This window comes from Musca vetustissima, unplaced genomic scaffold (assembly GCF_032173495.1).
Source record: "Musca vetustissima isolate MV318-11 ecotype Yass unplaced genomic scaffold, APGP_CSIRO_Mvet_v1 utg29017, whole genome shotgun sequence".
Classification (NCBI taxonomy): domain Eukaryota; kingdom Metazoa; phylum Arthropoda; class Insecta; order Diptera; family Muscidae; genus Musca; species Musca vetustissima.
Window position 1 is genome coordinate 97,765 of NW_026877999.1, and position 24,572 is coordinate 122,336.

The 24,572-nt window shown below is 34.1% G+C and overlaps 1 protein-coding gene across 1 annotated transcript in view; it reads left to right on the top strand.

The window, feature by feature from the left end:
* The window catches only part of LOC133322773 (semaphorin-2A), a 156,520-nt gene that overhangs the window by 92,020 nt on the left and 39,928 nt on the right, over positions 1–24,572 (top strand). Inside the window, exon 4 of the mRNA XM_061531736.1 lies at positions 11,929–11,997. Coding sequence (XP_061387720.1) covers positions 11,929–11,997 — 69 coding nt within the window. The remainder of the gene's footprint in view (positions 1–11,928; positions 11,998–24,572) is intronic.

Sequence of the window (24,572 nt, forward strand, 5' to 3'; positions counted from 1 at the left end):
AAATGAAAACTTATATGTCATACTGTAATTATTGGGTACTTAAAGAATATCTTCATTTAAGGATACTAAGGATTTTGGACGAGAACCTTTTGAAATTTTAACTTGGATTGCTTTAATAAATGACTGACCTATTTTAATTACCTAACCTATTTAGATGCTGCTGTTTGCTGCAAGTGTTGCCAATTCGTCGCATTTGTAATATTAATACCCTCAGGCGGTCGTGCTAACAAAACATATCACATATGAGGAAACTCCCTTGCTTTTTAACTGCAGGCAAGACTGTCTATCGCATATATAGTTAACGATCCAATGTTTCTTGACTGGAAGCTACTTCCTTCGACATCCTTAAACGGCTTGGCGTGGTATAGCACCCATATAAATTATTAATATTGGTCGATTTCTTTTGTCTTATTTCGAGAAAAGATCAATATTTACCCAAATATTTGGGGAGGCTCCAAAAACCCGAAATTTTTAATATTTTTCAAAAATGGGACAAGTTTCTGGGTAGCTCCCATATAACGGTACTCTCTTTATTCACTACTTTGGAAATTTTGGGCTTTATATTAACCCTTTCAGTGTCTAAAAAAAATTTGTCGGAATAAAAATCTAAAGTTTTGTATTTAAAATCATATAAAGAGACATAGTTTAGAAAAAATAGCAATTGTCCTTTTAACCCTCGGCCAGTTTCGTCGGTCTTTCAGCAAAAACAAAAACATCAGTAGTAACGATACATAGGATAGGGTAGAATCGCAATGAAAGAAAGAACTTTTAAATGTCGAATATATTCGACAAAACCCCTGAAAGGGTTAATATTTTGGATTCCGATTGAGAAGCAAATATTCCCGCGAAAAATTATGAATGGAACGGGCCCTGAAGAAAGTATTCATAATTTTTGTTTATATTTTGAGGATTTGGATATTTTCAAGCTCATATTCTTCTGTAGGCATATTCTGTAACTTTTTAACAACATTCGATATTGTTTATTTTACGATTAAACGATTTACCATGTTTAACCCACCCATATAAAAGTTCCGATCGATTTTAGATATTTTGAATATTCGTATCATAGCGGAGGTTATAACAAGTTCGGCCCAGCCAAATCTTGCGTCATTTTCTTTTCATTGGGAGCGGTAATGCCTCAAAGGTCTTAGAGATGTCCGTGCGGACTTAACTACTTTGCTGGCATTCTAGTCGGACTTCAGCATGAGGCCACCCTGCACATTTGCATGCATTTAGAAAATTTTGGGTAGTTTTGTGATCATCATCTAATTTTGAAACATCACCATTTAGACTCTCTCAGAACGAACACAATGCAACATTTTTCTCTTTAACCAATCGTTTTCGGTGTACTCTATAATTGGAAGATATGGATCGGCCACTTCAACGCCGGTAAATGAGGAAAAAACCCGCTTAACAAAAATGTCTGATATTGTAACTCTTTAGAAGCCGCTTTTTTCCACTAAAACTGATTTTGGTGTTTTTTGGATTAGTAAAACGAAAGTCATTAGGTTCATTGACTAATACCGCTGCGAATGTTTGGAAGATAGCTATGAATTTGACAATTCGATGGATTTCTGAATATGCTAATATTCGGACAATAGAAGGATTGAAAAGCACTCTAAATTGGAACACTTTAGTTAATGGTCGCCGACTGATTTATTGAGTACCGGTTTCAGGTTTCTGATTCTAATGGCAGTAGGATTCATAAGACGAAGCTCAACATGCTCCTTTGCTAATTACGCTGCCTAGTTTTTAAAATTAGATCTGAATTCGGGAAATAGTGAGATTATGAAACTGTGATAATATACCGAAAATTCCCTTCTGCTATCCGAACATCAGAAGGATTGGTTAGCTCTCTGAACCGACGAATAGTGAATTATCTAAACTCTTGGGCTTGTTAAGAACAATAAGGCATTTTGTTGTTATGAAGTCTGGTGGCCTGTTGATGGATATCATAAGAGGAATATAATCTGAATCTAGTTAAAAGTTGCGTAGCCAAGTTACGTCATTCTTCAGATCCGGAGATAAGATAGATGTATTCTACTATGCCCGATGTACTGTGATAATTATACCCCTCACCACACTTTGGTACAGGGTATTATATCTTTGTGCATATGTTTGTAACAGGCAAAAGGAAACGAGATAGACACATGGTTCCTTTTTAGAATATGCATAGAATCACTTTCTAAGTCGATTTATGCATGTCCGTCCGTCCGTCTGTCTGCCTGTCTGTGCATGTTAAAATGTAAACAAAGTACAGGTCGCATTTATGATCCGAATTGGATGAAATTTGGCATAGGTCACTTATTTGGCCCAAGGACAAACCCTATTGAAATTGGAAAAAAATCGGTCCAGATTTAGATATAGCTTCAATATATATTTTCGTCCGATTTAATGTGAATGGTGTACCAAAGTCCCTATATATCGTTCCATTTGCCCGAAATTATGCCTAAAATGATGTGTGTGAAGTTTTCTGGAAATCGGTCCAGATTTTGATATAGCTCCCATATATATTTTCGTCCGATTTAATGAAAATGGTGTACCAAAGTCCCTATATATCGTTTGATTTGCACGAAATTTGGCATAGCGTAATGAATTATGCCTAAAATGATGTGTGTAAAGTTTCTTGAAGATCGGTTCAGATTTAGATATAGAGCATTTGAACACTACCCCTATACATTCCGAATCAATATGATATATAGTACAGGGTGATGTGGGTATCATTTCTATCGACAGGCAGGTAATCGAGCATGTTTTAATTGACATAGAACGATCCAAAATATATATACATTATTTAATCTCAGACGTAAATAGTCGCTGGTCCCTCAGGACAAAAGACAAACAAGATCGTTGGGCCCTGACTACTATTGTTGCTATAGAAAAAGGCCATAGTCCCTCAATACTATTTTTTTCTATTAAATAATCGATAGTTCCTTAGACTATTTTTTGGTCGTTTTCAACGGAATTACAAAATTAATATGTCTTCCATCATTCGGCTGGATACAATAACTATCATTAAGAAAATTTTCACAAAATTTACTATATGTATAGTATATGGCAACACTTTTATCTCATCTATCCCATATATATCACTGCTCTTGGTTGTTGTTATCCCCACATTCTTATCCTATATTCGTGTGGTGGCATACTTACATCTCGAAAGTCTATGATGCTCGCTGCTTCTTCTTCCAAGCTTGTGGTAAACCATTTGTACCGCATACCATACTTCGTCTTCATATTGCGGGCAACAACAACAGCAAGAAGTTTTGCTCTAGAAAAAATATTATATGATTAAATTTGGGCTTTGAATAAGTAAAAAATTTTCAAGCATCATACATGGAGGGGGATATACGTATCTTAGCTTTATATGTATCTATATGGGTATGTGTGATGCTAAGAAAACTGAATTTAGAATACTTTCAAATGCAAATGTTGGTACTATGCTGCTGCTTGGTAAAACTGAATATGTGTAAGAACTTGTGATTATGTGTGTGTGTACGGGTTTTGTACTACATGTTATTCTAAAGGTGAAAATTGAATTAGTGTTAATCTATTTATTTTTCTCAAACGTGTTCTTCGCCCCAGAACCACACATCCTACAGAAAACCAGGTTATTTTAATAGAATTAGAAGAAAAGAAACTCTATTTATTATGGCGCACTCATACACATGCATATATACGGGGATAAAGGAGAGGAGCGTGAAGTCTCCAGTTTATGAAATATGAAAATTAAGTTGTACCTCAGAGCAGAATTTGTTGTTGTTGTTTATTTTTCTATTTTGTGGAGCACTAGTTACAAAAACTGATTAAGTTTAGAAAATTGTTGTTAGTACTGCTCTGTTCCGCTCGGTATTTAACTAGAGGCTAGAGAGATGAATGAACACGTTCGTGATAATGTGATAACATGCTTGCATTTAATTTGTTCAAATTAATAAAATATTGCGGGAGATAAGTAATTTATTTGCAACACACACATACATTTTTGTTGTCTATAAGGGGGTTTCCAACAAGAGATGTTGTCATTCCGTTTGGATCGGAATAAAATTCTATGTCTATGTAGGAGTTCTGGTTGTAGGTCTTTCGATAGAGATTAATTCCACAGTATCCGGTTCTATGTACCAGATTGATTCGGAATGCATGGGTCTAGTGTTGAAATGTGAAACGATTAGGGTAGAGGTCTCGATGCCTGGAGAATGTACAAATGGTTTACCACAAGCTTGGAAGAAGAAGCAGCGAGCATCATAGACTTTCGGGATGTAAGCGCAGAGCACTATAACCGCTTGTCAGATCAAGATAGTCTTCCTGCACGTCAACACAAAACAGTATTGTCGAAGCGCCTACCTCGACACACTATAGTGGACTTGGTACAATTGAGGTTCTTCCCATTTTTTTAATTAGTTATATTTTTTGAGGTAAGCATGAATTTAGTGCCTTTAATATTTTTCTGTTCATATTCTTGGCAATGTTTCTATTAAAGCCCACAAATTTTGTTCAAAGGAGTTAATTTCCTCTTCCATTTATGTTTTATAAGCCTTATAGGCATCCTTTTTCTGTTTTTGAAAAACAAATCCTTTGTAATTGTTGCGCCTAATAAAGTAAAGGAAGGAAAACCTAAAAATGACACCTCTGCCATTGTAGTGTTATTTGAAAGCTCTCGTTTCCTGCGGCGTTTATTCTGTCTAGTAAAAGGATATATAGCACACACACACAAAGTAAATTTCATATTTGTAATATGTACACTAAGGTGGAACGAATGAATAATAGTTACAAAAATATTTTACAAATAAATTATATTATTTTAAGTAGTATTCATTTTTAAACTGTTTCCGCATTAGGAATATTTTTTCTATAGAAAAAACTCAGGGCTATTTTTGTATAAAGAAAAAAAATAGGCCCTTCAGGACAATTTCAATTAGACCCTCGCAACTATTTTTAATATAAAAAAAAATCGTTATGCCCTCATGACTATCGATAGGTCGTCAGGACTATTTTTTTAATAGAAAAAATCTGTAAGCCCTCAGGACTATTTTTTCTATTAAAAAATCGATAGGCCCTCAAGAAAAAAATTTGATAGGCCCTCAGGGCTGTTTTTTCTATAGAACAAATTCGATTGGCCCTCAAGACTTCTTTGTTATAGAAAAAAGAAATCGATAGGCCCTAAGGATTATTTTTTATTTATTTATCTATAGAAAAAAAATTGATAGGCTCTCATGACTATTTATTTATAGAAAAAAATCGATAGGCCCTCAGGACTATATAGAAAACCCGTAAGGAAAGAAATACTAGTGTTTAAAATTTATATTTTTAAGTTGGTCTAAGTTTATTTTGTAGTATACTGGCCATATAAGGCTTTTTGGCTTGGCTTTGAAATGAATAAATAAATAATAATAATAATAAAGTCGGACAGGCCGACCTTCACCACTATGGATATATTAAACAGGACTATTAACATGAAATTGGATGAAATAAAATATGTGATATTTATCTTAATGTGAATCGACTTAGATCTATCCATAAACATGTCATTCGATTGTTACAATGGGACAAAAGTATGTAAATCGACTTCAAACAAATATCAATAGGTCTGTACTTCTAGAAAACGTAACTGAATAATTCTATGCTCAATTTTGTACATTGTGCAAAATTTGATGTCAATCTGACTAACATAAATCTTATGTATGTATAGAAGTTATATCGAAGTTATATCAACGAAACTTGTCACAGTTTAGGTAATGCTAATTTCAGTACGTTTTGTTCCTATGAGCCATATATTGGATCCTAGGTGCGTCAATTCCTTAAATTAAATCTACAATATAATGGAGCTATATCTAAATCTCCACCGATTTTCACGAAACTTGGCACTCATAGGTCTGGACTAATTTCAATACGCTATGTCAAATTTCGTGCAAATCGTAGGATATATAGGGACTTTGGTGCACCATTTACATGAAATCGGACGTAACTATATATGGGAGCTATATCTAAATCTTGATCGATTTTCACAAAACTTGACACACATCAGTCTGGACTAAATTCAGTACGCTATGCCAAATTTCGTGGAAATCGAAGGATATATAGGGACTTGGGCGCACCATTTACCTGAAATCGGACGAAACTATGTATGGGAGCTATATCTAAATCTGGACCGATTTTCTCGAAACTTGGCAGACATCACTCTAGGCTCAATTCAGTGCGTTATGCCAAATTTCATGCAAAACGAAGGATATATAGGGACTTTGGTGCACCATTTACATGAAATCGGACGAAAATATATATGGGAGCTATATCTAAATCTGGACCGATTTTCACGAAACTTGACACACATCAGTCTGGACTAAATTCAGTACGCTATGCCAAATTTCGTACAAATCGAGGGATATATACGGACTTTGGCGCACCATTTACCTGAAATCGGACGAAACTATATATGGGAGCTATATCTAAATCTGGACCGATTTTCTCGAAACTTGGCAGACATCACTCTAGGCTCAGTACGTTATGCCAAATTTGGTGCAAATCGAAAGATATAAAGGGACTTTGGTGCACAATTTACATCAAATCGGAAAAAACTATATATGGGAGCTATATCTAAATCTGGACCGATTTTCACCAAACTTGACACACATAAGTCTGGACTAAATTCAGCACGCTATGCCAAATTACGTGCAAATCGAAAGCTATTTAGGCACTTTGGTGCACCATTTACATTAAATCGGACGAAAATATATATGGGAGCTATATCTAAATCTGAACCGATTTTTCCCAATTTCAATGGGGGTTGTCCTTGGGCCAAATGAATGAGATGTCCCAAATTTCATCCAATTCGAATAATAAATGCGGCCTGTACATTGTTTACAATTTAACATGGACAGACGGACGGACAGACGGACATGCGTAAATCGACTTAGAAAGTGATTCTATGCATATACTCAAAATTTTCTATTTTTTTCCATAGAAAAAATTCGATAAGTCCTCAGGACTTTTTTTCCATAGAAAAAAATTCGATAGGTCCTCAGGACTATTTTTTACCACAGAAAAAAATTCCATAGGACTATTTTTCCCATAGAAAAAAATACGATATGTCCCCAGGACTATTTTTTTCCACAGAAAGAAAATTTGATAGGCCAGCAAGACTATTTTTTATAGGAAAAAATTCGATAGGCCCTCAGAACTATTTCTATAAAAAAATCGATAAAATATCGAAGATATCAGGACTATTTTATTCTATAGAAAAAATTTCGATAGGCCCTCAGCACTATATAGAAAAAATCTATAAGTCATCAGGACTATTTTTTTCTATAGAAAAAATTCGGTAAGTCCGCAGGACTATTTTTTTCTATAGAAATAATTCGATGAGTCCGCAGGACTATTTTTTACCATAGAAAAAATTTCGATAGGTCCTCAGGACTATTTCTATAGAAAAAATTAGATAGGCCATCAGCTCAGGACTATTTTTTATGGGAAAGTAGGAAAAATTCTCAGGACTATTTTTCTCTATAATGACAAATTCGATAGGCCCTCTGGACTATTTTTATCTATAGAAAGAAATTCGATAGGCCCTCAGGACAATTATTTTTTATCGGAAAATTTTAGACAAGCACCCACGACTATTTTATTATCCGTCAAAAACAATCGGTAGTCCTTTTCCGTGCTTTTTTGTCCATAGAAACAAATCTGCAGTTATTGATGGAACTCCCACACCCTATTTAACAATTCATAAAGGTTAATTTTAAAGGAATCCGCCACAGTGAATCTACCGATGAAAATGACAGCAAAGGGAAATATACAAGTATCGGTAATAGAGGTTAACCCCGCTCTCCAAAAATGTCAACACAAATACAACAGTTATGGGTGACAGTATTTCATAGGCCTTACAATACAATGCCCGACTACAAAAAGGGTAGAATTTAAAACAAAGGCTTCAAAATTCAAATGGATTTGACATTTTACTCTTGAAATAGACTTTCGGCAATGGCAAAAATGTTAATAATAAATATTAAACTTTGTCGTCCTTCAAATGAAAATCATGTTTTGATGATGGTGATGAAAAGGGTTGGGTGGATTCTTAAAAGAATCCACAAAGGAAGGAAGGAACTTAAATTTGAAAGCAAAACGATATCAAGAATAAAGAAAGACGATGTTCAAGACATCACCATCATCATCCTTGTAGTTAATGATGTATTCCAAGGTTTGTGCAAAATGGGGAAATGAAGTGTTAAAATGCTCCTTTGATGTCTTTTCAATAAATGAACATTTTGTAAAAATTCCAGTGGAAACAGTTAAATTATCCTTTGGGGCAAAAGACAATCAAAGAAAATTTGTTCCACACTTGAGTTGAGTCTATTGTGAAATTTTGCTCAGGAAATCCGCTTAAATGTTCTGTGATTGGCAAAATGTTTTCTATGAAAATAAATTAAATGTGTTTTCGAATGCAGCAGTCAGTCTGGCACGCGTTCATCTACATACACAAAGAAAAGGGTTGAACAGGGCATCTATGAAAAAGAAAGGATTTCATGTATTTGTTTGTTGCAGAAGTTTAAATAACAACAAAAATGTTAGTTTACCAGTGTTGAATGAATGGTAAATAACGGGGAATATAAGCTTGTGGTAAGGATGTCCTTTTCGCTTCACATCATTCGTATACACAAATGGTTACTTTGCATAAAGGTTGGGAGAGGGAGAGAACAAGTGTCTCTAAAGCATAACCAGAAAAGGAATTCTAAAGGTGCTAATAGCCACTTTGTGTCGGTACTCAGACTAATGCTGTTGTGGAAGACGGGGGGTTTTGCGATGAGATTTTAATTACTGTCACAGTAAAGGGGAGAAATGTAGTTTTACACGGATAGAAAAGGTAGTTTTGTAAAGGAACTATTTAATTGTGTGTCCTTATTTAAAATACTTTATTTATGAAAACTAGTGGTTGGAAGGACTATACATGGAAAAGGAAAATGCTGTCCGCCAATGTTAGGTAGCAGAGTTTACATTGGGGTTTACTGTATATTATTGTTTTCATTTAATGTTCGGAACGATCAATCAGGGAAAAGATTCAATAGCCCTTCACGGCTATTTTTCTGTAGAAAAATATTCCATAGTCCTACAGGTCTATTATTTTTTATAGGAAAATCATTGACAAGCCCTCGGGATAGTCGAAGGCCCATAGGACTTTTTTGTTTATTGAAATTTATAGGACCTCAGAACTATTTATACCCTTCACCACACTGTGTGTAATTGTGCATATGTTTGTAACAGGCAACAGAAAACGAGATAGACTCATAGCCCCTTTCGAGAATATGAATAGAATCACCTTCTAAGTCGATTTATACATGTCCGTCTGTCTATCTGTCTGTCCATGTTAAATTGTAAACAAAGTACAGGTGGCATTTATGATCGGAATTGGATGGCATACGTCATTTATTTGGCCCAAGGAAGAACCCTATTAGGAAAAATCAGTTCAGATATAGATATAGCTCCCATCTATATTTTCGTCCGATTTAAAGTAAATGGTGCACCAAAGTCCCTATATATCGTCCGATTTGTACGAAATTTTGCATAGCGTACTGAATAACGTCTAGAACGATGTGTGTTAAATTTCGTTAAAATCGGTTCAGATTTATATATAGATCCCATATATATTTTTGTCCGATTTAATGTAAATGGTGCCCCAAAGTCCCTACATATCTCTCGATTTGCACGAAATTTGGCACAGCGTAATGAATTAGGTATTGAATGATGTGTGTACAATTTCTTGAAAATCGGTGCAGATTTAGTTATAGCTCCAATATATATTTTAGTTCGATTTAAGGTAAACGGTGCACCAAAGTCCCTATATATCTTCCGATTTGTATGAAATTTGGTGTAGCGTACTGAATAACGTCTAGAATGATGTATACTAAGTTTCGTGAAAATCGGTTTCGATTTAGATATTGCTCCCTTATATAATTTCGCCCGATTTAATGTAAATGGTTCACCAAAGTCCCTATACAACTTTCGATTTGCACGAAATTTGACACAGCGTAATGAATTGGGTCTAGAATGATGTGTGTTAAGTTTCCTGAAAATCGATTCAGATTGAGCTATAGCTCCCAAATATATTTTCGCCCGATTTAATGTGAATGGTGCACCAAAGTCCCTATATATCTTTCGATTTGCACGAAATTTGGCGCAGCGTAATGAATTAGGTATAGAATGATGTGTGTACAATTTCTTGAAAAGCGGTTCAGATTTAGATTTAGCTCCCATATATATTTTCGTCCGATTTAATGTATATGGTGGACCAGATTCCCTATATATCTTTCGATTTGCACGAAATTTGGCACAGCGTAATGAATCAGGCCTAAAATGTTGTGCGTTGAGTTTTGTGAAAATCGGTTCAGATTTAGATATAGCTCCCATATATATTTTCGTCCGATTTAAGGTAAATTTGTACCATAGTCCCTTAATATCTTTCGGTTTGCACGAAATTTGCCATAGCGTAATGAATTGCAGAATAACATGTTTATGGATCCAATTTCATTTTACTGGTCCTTTTAAAATGCGACGTCTGTTAGAATTCATCTGTTGAATATATCCAAAGTGGTGAAGGGTATTATATAGTCGGCTCCGTCCGACTTTACTACTTTCCTTACTGTTTTTTTTTTTATAAAAAAAAACGAGGGGCGTTTAGGACTAATTTTTTCTATAGAAAAAAATTGATAAGCCCTCAGGATATTTTTTATAAAAAATCTATAGGACCTCAGGACTACTTTTTCTATAGAAAAAGATGCGATTGACCCTCAGGACAATTTTTTCCGAAAAAAAGATTTGGTAAAGGTTTACTGTATAATCTGATTTTCATTTAGGGCTCGTACCTAAAATATCCACCTTCTCACCTTTCGAGGGTTTGTTGAAGTCCGTATTACACAAATACGTAAGCACCGTATTTAATAGTGTATCAATTGAAAACTCAAAAATGGATGAAAACATTTTCTTAACTAACCGAAATTGTTTACATTTATAGAAAAACAATTTCATCATACAGCCCTTGAAAATAGTAAAACATGTGCTTTTCTTAAATTTTAAAACATTTCTGATTTTAATTTCCTTTCTGATTTTAAAATTCCCCCTACTGTGTGTATATCTATGATTATGTCGATTTTGTTCTATCACAACTAAATGAATGTCAATTCATTGACAGTTGTTTTTTTTCGTTTTTCCCTTTTTTGGTGCTAGATGTGTGTGTGTGGGTGTACTTAGGTAGCGTGAAGCAAAAAGGTGTTAAGACTTATGATTGAAAAGTTTTCCAAGTAATAGAGCTATAATTTGTTTAAACATATATAGTATGAATAGAAAACCGAGAGATGCAAGAAATTGAACATCTGAGTTGATAGTAAATTCAATTATAACTTTGACAGGATTTCATGTTTTTTTTTTTTTTTTCATCACAGAATTACAAATATGGTAATGGTGTTAAGGTGATTATTAAATTAAAATCATGGAAAGGAAGAAGTATCTACACAGTCGATAATTAAATTTATGGTTATGGCATTTTATAGAAATAAAGTGTGAATAGAAAAGAGAGATGGTAATAGTAAATATTTATTTTTTAAATCTCTTAGATTAAAAGAAGTTAATATAATATTTAAAGATATATTTATTTCAACGATTTCAACATATTAATATATTATCCTTATTACTCTATATTCATTCTACTAATATATCTCTCCATTCATATGTTTTCCCTTGGCAAGATTACATTCCTAAATCACATCTTCCTTTTTATGTTCTTCAACAAGCAATTTAATGAAAAGTTTACCGCCAACTACCCGCTGAACTACTAACCTCCATTTTAATTTTCTTTTGCCCATAAACCTATTACAGTTGTTCTATATAATCTATAATCTGATAACTGATACTTAATATTCTTTTATTTTCTTTTTCTGTTCTTTTCAGCGCGATCTTATTAATTTAGAGCCCACACGAGATGATGTTGTAAGCTGTGTATCAAAAGGCAAAAGTCAGGTAAGTTTCGTTCCATGTTCGTTCAACATCACTAAACCTTGTCAATGACGATGATGAGTTGAAGTCATAGAAAAGTGCAGCGAAAGAACGTAAAATGAACTTTTTGTTAGCCTTAAGTCAATGCATCTAAGCGGATTTAAAAGTTTCTTTTGAAAAAGGAAAATATTAGTACGTTTGTATGTGTGTGTGCATCATATGCTTCTTAGAAGAAGCGTATATCAATGAATAGGTTATGGTGATGTATGGTACCTTTTATAGTTCTACGTTTGTGTGATATTTAAGAAGTTTTCTTTGGTGAAAATTGGAAACAGCGGAACATTGTAAAGAAAAAAAAAACTAATTGGAGTTTTTGACTTAATAGGTAATATAAGAGACGCAAGTATCCTTATATTAACTATGTTCTACAAGCGTGTATCAATGAATTGTGACCAATTTGTTTAACTTGTTCAATCATGGCCCACGCTCGCTGGAAAATCTTTAAAATTGGATAACCCACAGTTATAATTGGTTAAAATTAGATAGGGTTGTAGGACTATTTTTCCTATATAAAAAAAATATTTCCTATATAAAAAAAATATTTTTAGGTCTCTTTTCCAAAAAAAAGTGTTCGGTTTGATGGGACTACTTTATCTATAAATTCGTCGGTCCATTGGAATTATTTTGTTATATATAACCTGTAATTAAAGTAGTATAGTCGGCTTGGGCCGACTATATGATACCCTTCACCACTTTGGGGATATTCTACATATGTATCCTAACAAACGTCGCCTTTTCTAAGGAATATTGACAAGAAATTGAATGAACCTTAATATGCGATCTTTATCTATAAGTAAACCGACTAACATCAATTGCAACACATGTCATTCTGCAACGTATTCTAAATTTTGTAAATAGATTTAAAGCAAACTTTACACACGCTATTTGGAATGCTTCACTGTGTACAATGTATCAATCGGGCACCCATAGATTATTTGGTGTATAGTCAACATGAATAAGTCGAAATTATATATGGAAGCTAATCTGAACCGATTTCATGGAATCTTGCTAGATATTCATTTTTATTAATTTCTATACGTTTTGTCAATCGGCCTAGGTATGGGACTTTAGTGTACCATTTACTTAAAATCGGACGAAAATATATATAGAAGGTATATGTAAATCTTTCAAGAAAACTTGACACAGGAATGGCTATGGTAACAGTAAATTGTACAAAATTGTGTGCCGATCGGCCAATCTTTAGGTCTTTAGTGCACAATTTAAATTAATTCGGTCTGAAATATATATTGAAACTATATAAACTATAAAAGATATATAGGCACTTTGGAGCCCCATTTACCCTACATCGGACGAAAATATATATGGGAGCTATATATAAATCTGACCCGATGTTCTCGAAACTTGGAACACATCACTTTAAACCTAATTCAGTACTCTGTGCCAAATTTCGTGTAAATCGAAAGATATATAGGGACTTTTGTGCACCATTTACTTTAAATCGGATGAAACTATATATGGGAGCTATATCTAAATCTGAACCGATTTTCTCGAAACTTTGCACACATCATTCAAGACTTAATTGAGTACGCTGTGCCAAATTTCGTGCAAATCGAAAGATTTATAGGGACTTTGGTGTACCATCTACCTCAAATCGGACGAAACTATATATGGGAGTCATATCTAAATCTGACCCGATATTCTCGAAATATAGCACACATCCTTCTGGACCTAATTCAGTACTCTGTGCCAAATTTCATTCAAATATATATAGGGAATTTGGTGCACCATTTACTTTAAATCGGACGAAACTATATTTGGGAGCTATATCTAAATCGCAACAGATTTTTACGAAACTTAATACACATCATTCAAGACTTAATTGAGTACGCTGTGCCAAATTTCGTGTAAATCGAAAGATATATAGGGACTTTGGTGCACCATTTACTTTAAATCGGATGAAACTATATATGGGAGCTTTATCTAAATCTGAACCGATTTTCTCGAAATATAGCACACATCCTTCTGGACCTAATTCAGTACTCTGTGTCGAATTTCGTGCAAAGATATATAGGGAATTTGGTGCACCATTTACCTTAAATCGGACGAAACTATATATGGGAGCTATATCTAAATCTGAACCGATTTTCTCGAAACTTGGTACACATCATTCTGGACATAATTCAGCGTTCTGTGCCAAATTTCGTGCAAATCGAAGGATACACCACCATATACCCGTAATGCCACATTACAGCCCCCTTCGGTTGAAAAAGGAGCCTAGGGTAACGAAAGTGCATAAAAGTGATCCTATATTTGGTGCCAATGTAAAAACATGGACTATTTGAAAGACCTTTACCTACAACAAATCCGGAATGTCAAATTACATTTATTTCGATTGGAGAATTGGCATGGAACAATCAAAGTACCTAAAATGAGTTGGGACCTTTATAATATACATATATTGGAAAATGCCGCTAAAACCGTTAAAATAATTAATCTCATATGCGGAGCCGTTATATGGGGCCATATTAAAGCCAGGATCGATATATCCAATTTTCAATAGCTAAAATGTTTGGTGTAGTATCGTAAATACTACTTTATGGCGAAAGGCGGTCGGATTTGGTTATATCGACATAGACAAATATTATGTTTAATAATTACCTCCGATGAATATTTCGAGATGATGCATCATGAAAGGCCGATTTACTATACACTCATCATAATATATGATTCGGAAGTTGCAATTGCATTACAATATTCTCAGAGGAGGTATATTGTCCTCTGATATCGTAATATTATATGCAAACGGGCAGCGATCTCTACCGCAAAATGTTGCTATGGTCTTTTATCCAAAAACATGGACCTATACTGAACATTTTCTTTGGGGCGGTATTTTATATTCTGAAAATGCGAAATTCCTAAATACAGCCACTTCAGGTAGACAAACGATGACGGTAATCGAAGTCGAACATATTTCAATAGTTCTGCTTTCAATTTTCCACCGAATTCAGTTTATTTTAGCTCTTCCTTTTAGCAATAAAATGAAGATCCCTGACAAACAACATATCAATATGCAACCATAACTTCTGGATATACCTACCACATTTTATTGAAGAGTTTAATCTTAAAATTTAATTTTTTTTCGTATTTTGCTATATACAAAGTCTTTGAAATATGATTTAGTTTTCATTCAATTTATTTTTCAATCTGACACATATGTGACAAGTAACTACATTTCTATTGTTTTGTTTCTGATAGATTATTCTATATATAAAAATAAATTTAAGCTCATCCACAGCATCTATGTTTTGTATTTATTATGGAAACGTGTCATTGTCACTTATTTGAAGAGATTTTTATATTATATTAAATATGAAATCTATTTTTTCCTTTTTCGGATTTGAGATGCAATTTTTGCTTATGTGTCTTACAATGTTCTTTGGACAAACAGAATGTCGAGAAAAATTGTTGTAACCCAGTCAACAAAAGGCCAAGTTTTTGACACTAAAGGTAATGGAGAAAAAGTTTCAAATCTTTATTTGTTGCTCATAAGATTTTAGATAGGACTGAATGTGTCGTTATATGACAGCTATGTTTAATCGTGGACCGATATAAACGATCGCCGAGCTTGACCTCCTTTCAGACAAATGTATGCTAAATTTTTTTGATCGGTACAATTTATCTGAAGGGATTACTTTGAAGGGAAAGCATAGTTATTATACCCTACACAACTATGTTGTCAGGGTATTATAGCTTTGTGTAGCCCCAGGAATTTGTAAGGCGCGAAATAGTGGTCCTAGACCTACCTTTAAGTATACCTATCGTCGTATCTCGACTAGCTGAGTCGATCTAGACATGTGTGTCCGTCCGTCTGTCCATTATAATTTGTAAACACGATACAGGCCACAGTTATAGACCAATCTTTACGAAATTTTGCATGTAGCATTGGATCTGGCCAATGAAGGCCCCTATTGTTTTTGGTAAAGATCTTTTAGTATTTAGGGGATGAAGTGGACCAAATACTTAATTTTTGTCGATTTTTCTGGTCGCTCAAGAGGCTGTATTTATGGCCCAAACATCGCGAATTTTTGCATGGAGAAGGGGATCGGATCAAAGAATAAACACGCCTGTTTTGATAAAAACAGAAGTTGATAGTATATCCTAGAGGAGTGGTTGACCTTTAAATTGATACCAATTATATTGTCGGATGTGCTCAGATATGGGAGTTATACATAATAAGGTAAATGTGACCATGTGCATGGCATTACTATTACTCCCTTAGAGGACGGAAATGTCGCGCTGATCGCTTTGAAGCTGTAAAGGAAGTTCCGATTATGGTCATGGACTACGCCTATAATTGTCGGTGGAGTTGAAATTTCATTCAGGGGGTGCAATGAACGGAAAACTTTAATTTTGTCAGATTTTCTAGTCGCTCTAGAGGCAATTATTATATGCAGAACATCGCATATGTTACAAGGTGAAGGGGATGTGACCTTAGAGCGGCTGTTTAGATGATGATCGGTCAATATTCCGAGGTCCAAATCAACCAAAACCTAAAGTGACCAGTTTTTCATTTTATGGCGTAAAAATTCACTTCAAGCAAAACAAAAGTGGAAAATATGCCAGGGTTAGAAAGTGGAGCTGTTGAACTATTATCGATAAAGAGGTTGCAAATATCATGAAATTTTGCCCAGTTACAGAATATAGAACCGCATAAAGTTAGAGTTCGGTGATAGTTGTGTAGGGTATCATATGGTCGGCCCCGTCCGACTATACTGCTCCGCTCACTGGTTTTTTTAATAAATGGATGGCTCTTTTATTTATCAGACCTATACGGTGTTTTTTGTCGGATTACGTATATACTTTGTATGGTCGAAATTTTATATATACCTCCTGTAATGTAATATGGGGAATGTATCCCATATTGTTACCTCTTATACAAATATTGGTAAATTTTAATATAGAGATTTGGTATTTGCACACTCTTAACCGATTAGATATCAACAGTCTATCGTTCTTACAGAAAATTCTAGTTTGAATTATCCCGCTGAACCGGTTTCTTCGCAAAAATATATATTATCCGGAATGAGTTGAATTGGCTCACTTTATTGAAAGTAGAAATACACACAAGGTCCTTAAATCTATTGTGAAGGGGTAGAAAAGGCCAACTGAGAAAAATTGTGTATATAAGTACACGTCTTAATATGGGTCTGATATGAAGTTACATTACGTTTTGGTGATATTATACTCTAGTTCTACCAATTATATCAAAGTTCTTGAACCACTTATTTACAATATTTTTTAATAACAACATATTCAACGTATTCATCTAACATAGTTTGCTTACCGTAAGTGCATTGCTAAGCTAAAGTCATCATAATTCACAATATGACATAGTTTTATTATTATATTTTTGTTTTTGCAACATCAAACATTCAATCCTCTGCAATTCTGTTGTGAACTCTTTGTACTTACACTAATAGACCCAAACAGCTGAGGTTTTCAATTTGTTTTTTTTTTCTTAGCTTGAAATATTTTTTTTGATCAACAGATAAAACGGTCATAGAACATCGAAAACACAAATGTGAATTGTGCACACAGGAAAGTGTCACAGGCAAACACTAGTAGACGTATATACACGCATCTGTGTGTGTGTGTGGTTGATACACATGGAATAAAACCTAAAAAGGAAATCCTTTATTCCGTTTCATTTTTTTGCTTTTTTTATTGAATTGCTGCTGCCTTTGCAATTGATTGGGGTTTATCGGTGCGTATGAGTGCTGCCGCACGAATTTTCTGATGATGTTGCTCATACGTTCAGTGGTACGTTTCCTACGATACGATGTTGTGCAGGGAGAAAAAAAATATATATATATATATATATATATATATATCAAAAAACGCAAGCAATTTTCTTTTGCTTCATTGTTGCACAATTGATTTAGTTTTGTAGATTTTTTTTTGCGGCTGCCGCTACTCTGTCTATATTCTGCACTTGGCTTTTACATTTGAAATAACGTGCGTTTTCTTCTTAGTTTGTCATATATGTCTGTTGTGTTGTTGGCATTATTGTGGTCTACATTCACACACAATGAGCATACATGTATCCTATGTATGTCACACACTGATATGTAGAAAACCCCCCTTTTTTATATTTTCTATTACAACCAGATATTGAGGATTTGTGACAACGGTAGATATTATTTATTTAGGTGCAGTATGAAATAAACCATAAGACAACATAATGGAAGTGAATATTGGCAAGAGATTTTGTACATACCTAAATTTCTCTCTTAGATATATTTTTGATGGGAATAATATTTTATGTCTCTTGAAATCACGATTCAGGTCATAGCATTTAAAATTAGAGAGTATAACTTCTTACTACTCCCAGATTGTCCAGATTTCGGTATTTGATTTCAGATCTTGGTATAGCCTCCAGATGGCGCAATGTTTAAGGGAACCCCCCCATTCTCTATTTTAATTTTTCAAGATTTTCAAAGGGCTGGTAAATCAATACCAATGCTTGTTAAGGTTTGTAACTTTGCACATATATAATTGAAGATTTAAAAGAGAAGAAATATAATTTACAAAAAATTTTTGTTATTGTTTTGTTGTTGTTTTTTGTAATTAAAGAAAAGTCCTTATTTTTGATGGCGGGCATGATAACTCCTCACTGGAACATCGGAATCCGAAAATTCCAACGGTGTTAGAAAGAGTACATGTCTGGCTCTCGTATGAACTAGGATTATTGACTTCGCTCTAAAATTGACAAAATGGTGGACCTTTGAAAAAATATTTTTAAAAAATCGCCGATTTTTTACCAAAAACCAAGTTAAAAAATAAAGAAGATCTTCACCGATTGGCTTTATCCTAGTTCATGCGACAGCTATACACTGTCAAAAAAACGTTGCAAAATTTGAAACCGATTGGTTTCAAATTTTATCGTGCCCGCCATTCGCAAAAAAATGTTTGGAGAAAAACGCGTTTAAAGTTTGAGAAGCCCTTCAGCCGTCACTTGATGCTGACACAATAAATCGGATATATCTTCAACAGTTCTTGAGATTTTCACTTGAAATTTTGTAGGGACATTCTTTAATCAGTGTAGATTCGAATTATATCAACAAAAATTTTGACCCCGATAATGGGGGGGGGTCCCCTTAAGGCAAAATTCTGATATTCAAATTTCATCTCTATGATAATCTTCTTCGCTTTCACCTACCTCGTTTTAAGAATTTCGAAGAAAGTTCTTCCCATCAGAGTAGATATTTCAGGTTCTTGTGGTTAAAAAGTTCATTCGACGAATTTTGTCAATAAATGTCCATGCTTCGACCAAGCCACAATATAAATATCCCTCCTTTATTTAGGCAATTTCTCCGTTTTTGAAGAAGTGATTTCCATCAGAGTAGCAATTCCTGGGTGTTGTGGTTAAAAAGTTATTTCGAAGAAAAAAATTGTCAGTAAAGGTTCATGCTTCGACATAGTCTCTATATAAATATCGCCCCTTCATTTAGGCAATTTCGTGGTTCGAGACGTAATTTCGAAGAATATCTTGAATATAGTTCCTGGATTTCACATAAGCCCGCCTCAGTTAATGTATTTTCATGCCTCAGTTAATGTATTTTCTGGCTTAATTTTTCAGTTGACTGATTTCCACATTATGAGTTTTTGGTTTTATATAACCTATATAACTTATATACATATTTTCGTCCGATTTGAAGTAAATGGTGCACCAAACTCCTCATGTTTATCAGATATGTATCCAAATAATCAACGGGTATCCGATTTATATATGCTTTAAATTGATTTACATCATTTTGTTCCATTGACAAGAATCAACTTTATATCTGAAATGAAAAATTTAGTATAGGTTGCAGACAGACATGTTTATGGGTCCAATTTCATTTTCATGCGACGTCTTTTAAGATTCATCTGTTGTATATAGTCAAAGTGGTGAAGGGTATCATATAGTCGGCCCATCCGACTTTACTACTTTCCTTACTGGTTTTATATTGAGCAGAATTTGCCGACCTTGACGAATTTTATAATTTGATTATATATGAATACGTATGAACCTTGTTGGTAAGGTTATACAATTGTCGGTTCTCGTGTAACCACTATGTGTCATATATTTTCCGCAGACATCTATTATTTTCATCTATCGTAAAATTTCACACAACTGCTCCTAATTTTATTTTGGCCACTGTCTAAGTATAAACCAAGATCCACTGATTTTTTCCTCCTATTTCAACTAAATCTCTTTCTTTTGCAATAATACAAACACACATACATATCTACAAGTATATGCGTGTCTCGAGTACAGCCAACACTCCATACTGAGAAGATGTCGACGAATGAAGAAAAGACAAAAAAACAATTCTTTCTTATCTTATTTCTACTTAAGATCGAAATGTATATTGGATTTCCTATTTCAATCGAATGTGGATGAGAGAAGCGATTTAAGAGTTAAATTCTTTCAATGAAAAGCTTTGCAACAGCGAAGAAAAAGTGAATCCGAACACTAAACACATGCACCCGCGCACAAATAGACATACATACGTGTACACACTAACATTTATAGAAAACATCATCATTGAAATGCTATAAATTTGATTTGTAATAAGAGTTTTTACACCCCTAACCCCCCGCAAAACAAGATTTTCCATTAGATCTAGAGATTTATTTCAAATAAAAACTAGTTTTTTTATTCTGTATTTTCTATATAAAAAGGTGAGGGTGAGCTTGAGTAGGTAAGAAATAGAGAGAAAACGTACTATAAAAAGAAACGAATTTTAAGTTGTGTGGAAAATTGGTTTAAATTGTTGATAAGTAAAAAATCCATTGGTCAGCTAAATAACAGTTGTCAGCAATTTCTGCTGGAATTTTTATGGGATAATTTTTGGTTATCATTGCAATTTAAGGATATTGTTAAATGTTTGTTAATTCCACTATAGGAATACAATGTAATTTTCCAATTGTATATCGAAGCGAAATCAAAATATAACTAAAGGAACTTGTGTCAATGCTGACAAAAACTTATATCGGTAAAATTACATGATGACATATAAAACCAGTAAGAAAACCTCAAATGTCGAACAAAGCCGACAATATGATACCCTTCAACAAGTTGAGTATATACAAAAGATGCTCGTTACATTCGTCCTTCTCTAATAATTTTGGTCGAAAATGTACCTGTTGATAGAATAAACGTATCATCTTTGGAAGGCCGCTGGCTTGAAATCAGAACAAAATTTAATATGCGACCTATACGAGAATCGACATATGAAACTATTTTAATGTTTTTGTATGAAATAGAACGAACTTATGTAAATCTGGTTCGATTTCAAGTAAAATTGCATATGCAAGAACCTCGAGGTTTGGTTGCCACACCAATTAACATAAAAAAATAGGATGGATAGAATTTCGATCTGGGAAGCCTTGACCAAACGGAATGAGATAGACCCATTTCTTAAACGGATGGTGACTGGAGATGAGATTTTAATGCATCCGCTATACAATCCGGACTTGGCACCAAGCGATTATCATATTTGTCTTGCATTGCAAAATGTCTTCAATGATAATGATTTGAGATGGCCGACAGGTTCCACCATCGGACTTGTTCATGATTTGGTTCAAATCGGACATTCCTTTCACATATTATTGGATTTGTGGGGAAATACCAGAAAGAGTGAAATAATGGGTCCCATTTTTGAACTTGATTTAGGCTTGGAAAAGATAATAGCTTGTACAAAGGTTGTTTAAAATCGAATATTCCGTTCACATGCTATTATAAAAGTATATATTAGCTTAATTTTGACCATTTTGTGGGGGAGGTACTAGAAGGAGAGCACCGATATTCCCCATCTTAGAACTTGAACTAATTTTGGAAGAAATATTACGATGTGCAAAGTTTGGATGAAATCGGTGACTCACTTCGAGAGTTATCGTGCTTACCAGCCGGCCAGACAAACAGATGGACGAACATTTGTAAATCGGTTCCAAATTTTCTGAAACGGTCTAAAACCAATATTTCGATGAGGCGCATTTTTGCCGTATAAAGTATATTTACCCTAGTTAGCCATTAGGCAGAGGGTATAAATATATGCATAAGCTATATCTAAATCGAAATTAAAGAAATTCGCGTACGTCAATCTGTACATAAGTCAGCACGCAGTGCCAAGTTTTGTCTTAGTCGGTCTAAGATTGTGACTAGGGTGAACTATTGACACATCAATAGCTCCTATTTCTTATCCTGGCATATTTTCCGAATTTTGTGAAAATTTACTCCATAAAATTCAATTTTTTTAATTTTAATAGAAAGGTCTTCGATACTTATCAAAACAGTCATTTTAGTTAGTTGGCCAGATTCCCTTCCCCATGGAATATTTGTAATGTTCGGATTATAATTGTGGCGCCTAGAGCAACTTGAAGACCAGACAAAAAAGTCTTCGGTCCATTTTATCCCCTAAATATCATTTGATCATTAACAACATTTATAAGCGTCGACCTTGACTATCACCGGAATCTTTATAAAAATTCCTTAGCTATCAGCGCGTAATTTATACGCCAATATAATTGTCATAAATTTTAAGGTCAACACCTCGGGTCTATGCCCTTCAGGTATAAATATATACGCCATAGAATAACATATTTCTCTTTTTTCGCACATGCTTATTCTTTGGCCAGATTCCATTCGTAGTATAAAAAAAAACCGAGAAAAATAAACTTTATTGTTTTCTGTTTCCATTTCATCCCCTAAATTTAACCGATCATTACCAAAAAAATAATAGTGGTCTTTTTTGGTCAGAACCCGTACAATATTCAAAATTTCGTCACATAACTGTGGGCTGTATCGTGTTTGCAACTTATAATGGACAGATTGTCGGACACACATGTCTAGATCGACTCATCTAGACGAGATATGACGATCGATATAATAAAAGGTGGGCCTAAAATCAATATTTCGCGGCGTTACAAACTTTTTGGATTGATCGTCTCAAAAAGTTAATCTGTGCATATTCTCAAATTTACCCATTGGTATATCTTGTTTCCTTTTGCATGATGCAATCGTATGCACAAAGACATAGGGGAGACTGGGACACTTTCGGCATCGGGGCACCTTCGGTAATCGCATTTTCGATATGAAACTCTCATTGTACATTACTATATTTAATTCAAAGGCATCGAATATCGAAATAAATAACTGTCACATAGTTTGAAATTTCTAGCTAATAAACTTATTTAAATGCCCGTGTTTTAAAATTTTTACAGATGTTTTTGTATTATTTCCATTCCACTTCGTAAGAATTTCGTGTTTAAAACCTTTTAAATTTTAAGACAATATTATTAAAAAGTGGTTAATTACGATGTGTATTATTATAGAAATATCTAAAAATATAATGTTTTTACAAGACTGATAGAAAAAAATGAAAAAAAAAAACTATAAAAGTACATTCGGAGTAGATTCGGCATTTTAAAGTGGGGGACATTCGGCCATATACAGATTGTGCAATACTATTTCCTTAAAATGTTTTTGAGTTTGTCATTAAAAATTAATCCTTTAATATGGTTCGAAATTACATATATAAGACTTAACGTGCTTCTATTGACGAAAATGCGATAGAAAAAACCTATTTCTAGAAAACATAGTCCTAAAATTCAACCAGTAAGGAAAGTAGTAAAGTCAGACTGGGCCGACTATATGATACCCTTCACCACTTTGGGGATATTCTACATATGTATCTTTACAGATGTCGTCTTTTTGAAGGAACATTGACATGAAATTGAACGAACTTAAAAATGCGATCTTTATATAAAAGTAAACCGACTAACATCAATCCTTACTTGGCCGATATTAATTTATATTAATTTCAGTACGTTTTGCCAATCGGCCTAGCTATGGGTCTTTAGTACACCATTTACTTAAAATTGGACGAAAGTATATATAGAGGCTATAAGTAAATCTGAACGAATTTCAAGAAAACTTGACACACAAAAGGTTATAGTAACTTCAGCACTTTGTACAAAATTGTGTGCAGTCGGGCAAACTTTGGGGTTTTAGTGCACAATTTACATTAAATCGGACGAAAATATATATTGGAGCTATATCTAAATCTGAACCGATTTTAACACGTCATTCTTGACCTAATTCAGTACCCTATGGCAACCTTCGTGCAAATCGAAAGATATATAGGGACTTTGGAGACCGATTTACCTTAAATCGGACGAAAATATATATGGGAGCTATATCTAAATCTGGACCGATTTTCGCGAAACTTAGCACACAGTATTCTGGACCTAATCCAGTACTCTATGCCAAGTTTCGTGCAAATCGAATGATATATAAGGACTTTGGTGCACCATTTACCATAAATCGGACGAAACTACATATGGGAGCAATATCTAAATCTCAACCGATTTTCTCGAAACTTGGCGCACATCATTCTGCACCTAATTCAGTACTCTGTGCCAAATTTCATGTAAATCGAATGATATGTAGAGACCTTGGTGCACCATTTACCTCAAATCGGACGAAACTATATATGGAAGCTATATCTAAATATAAACCGATTTTTTCGAAA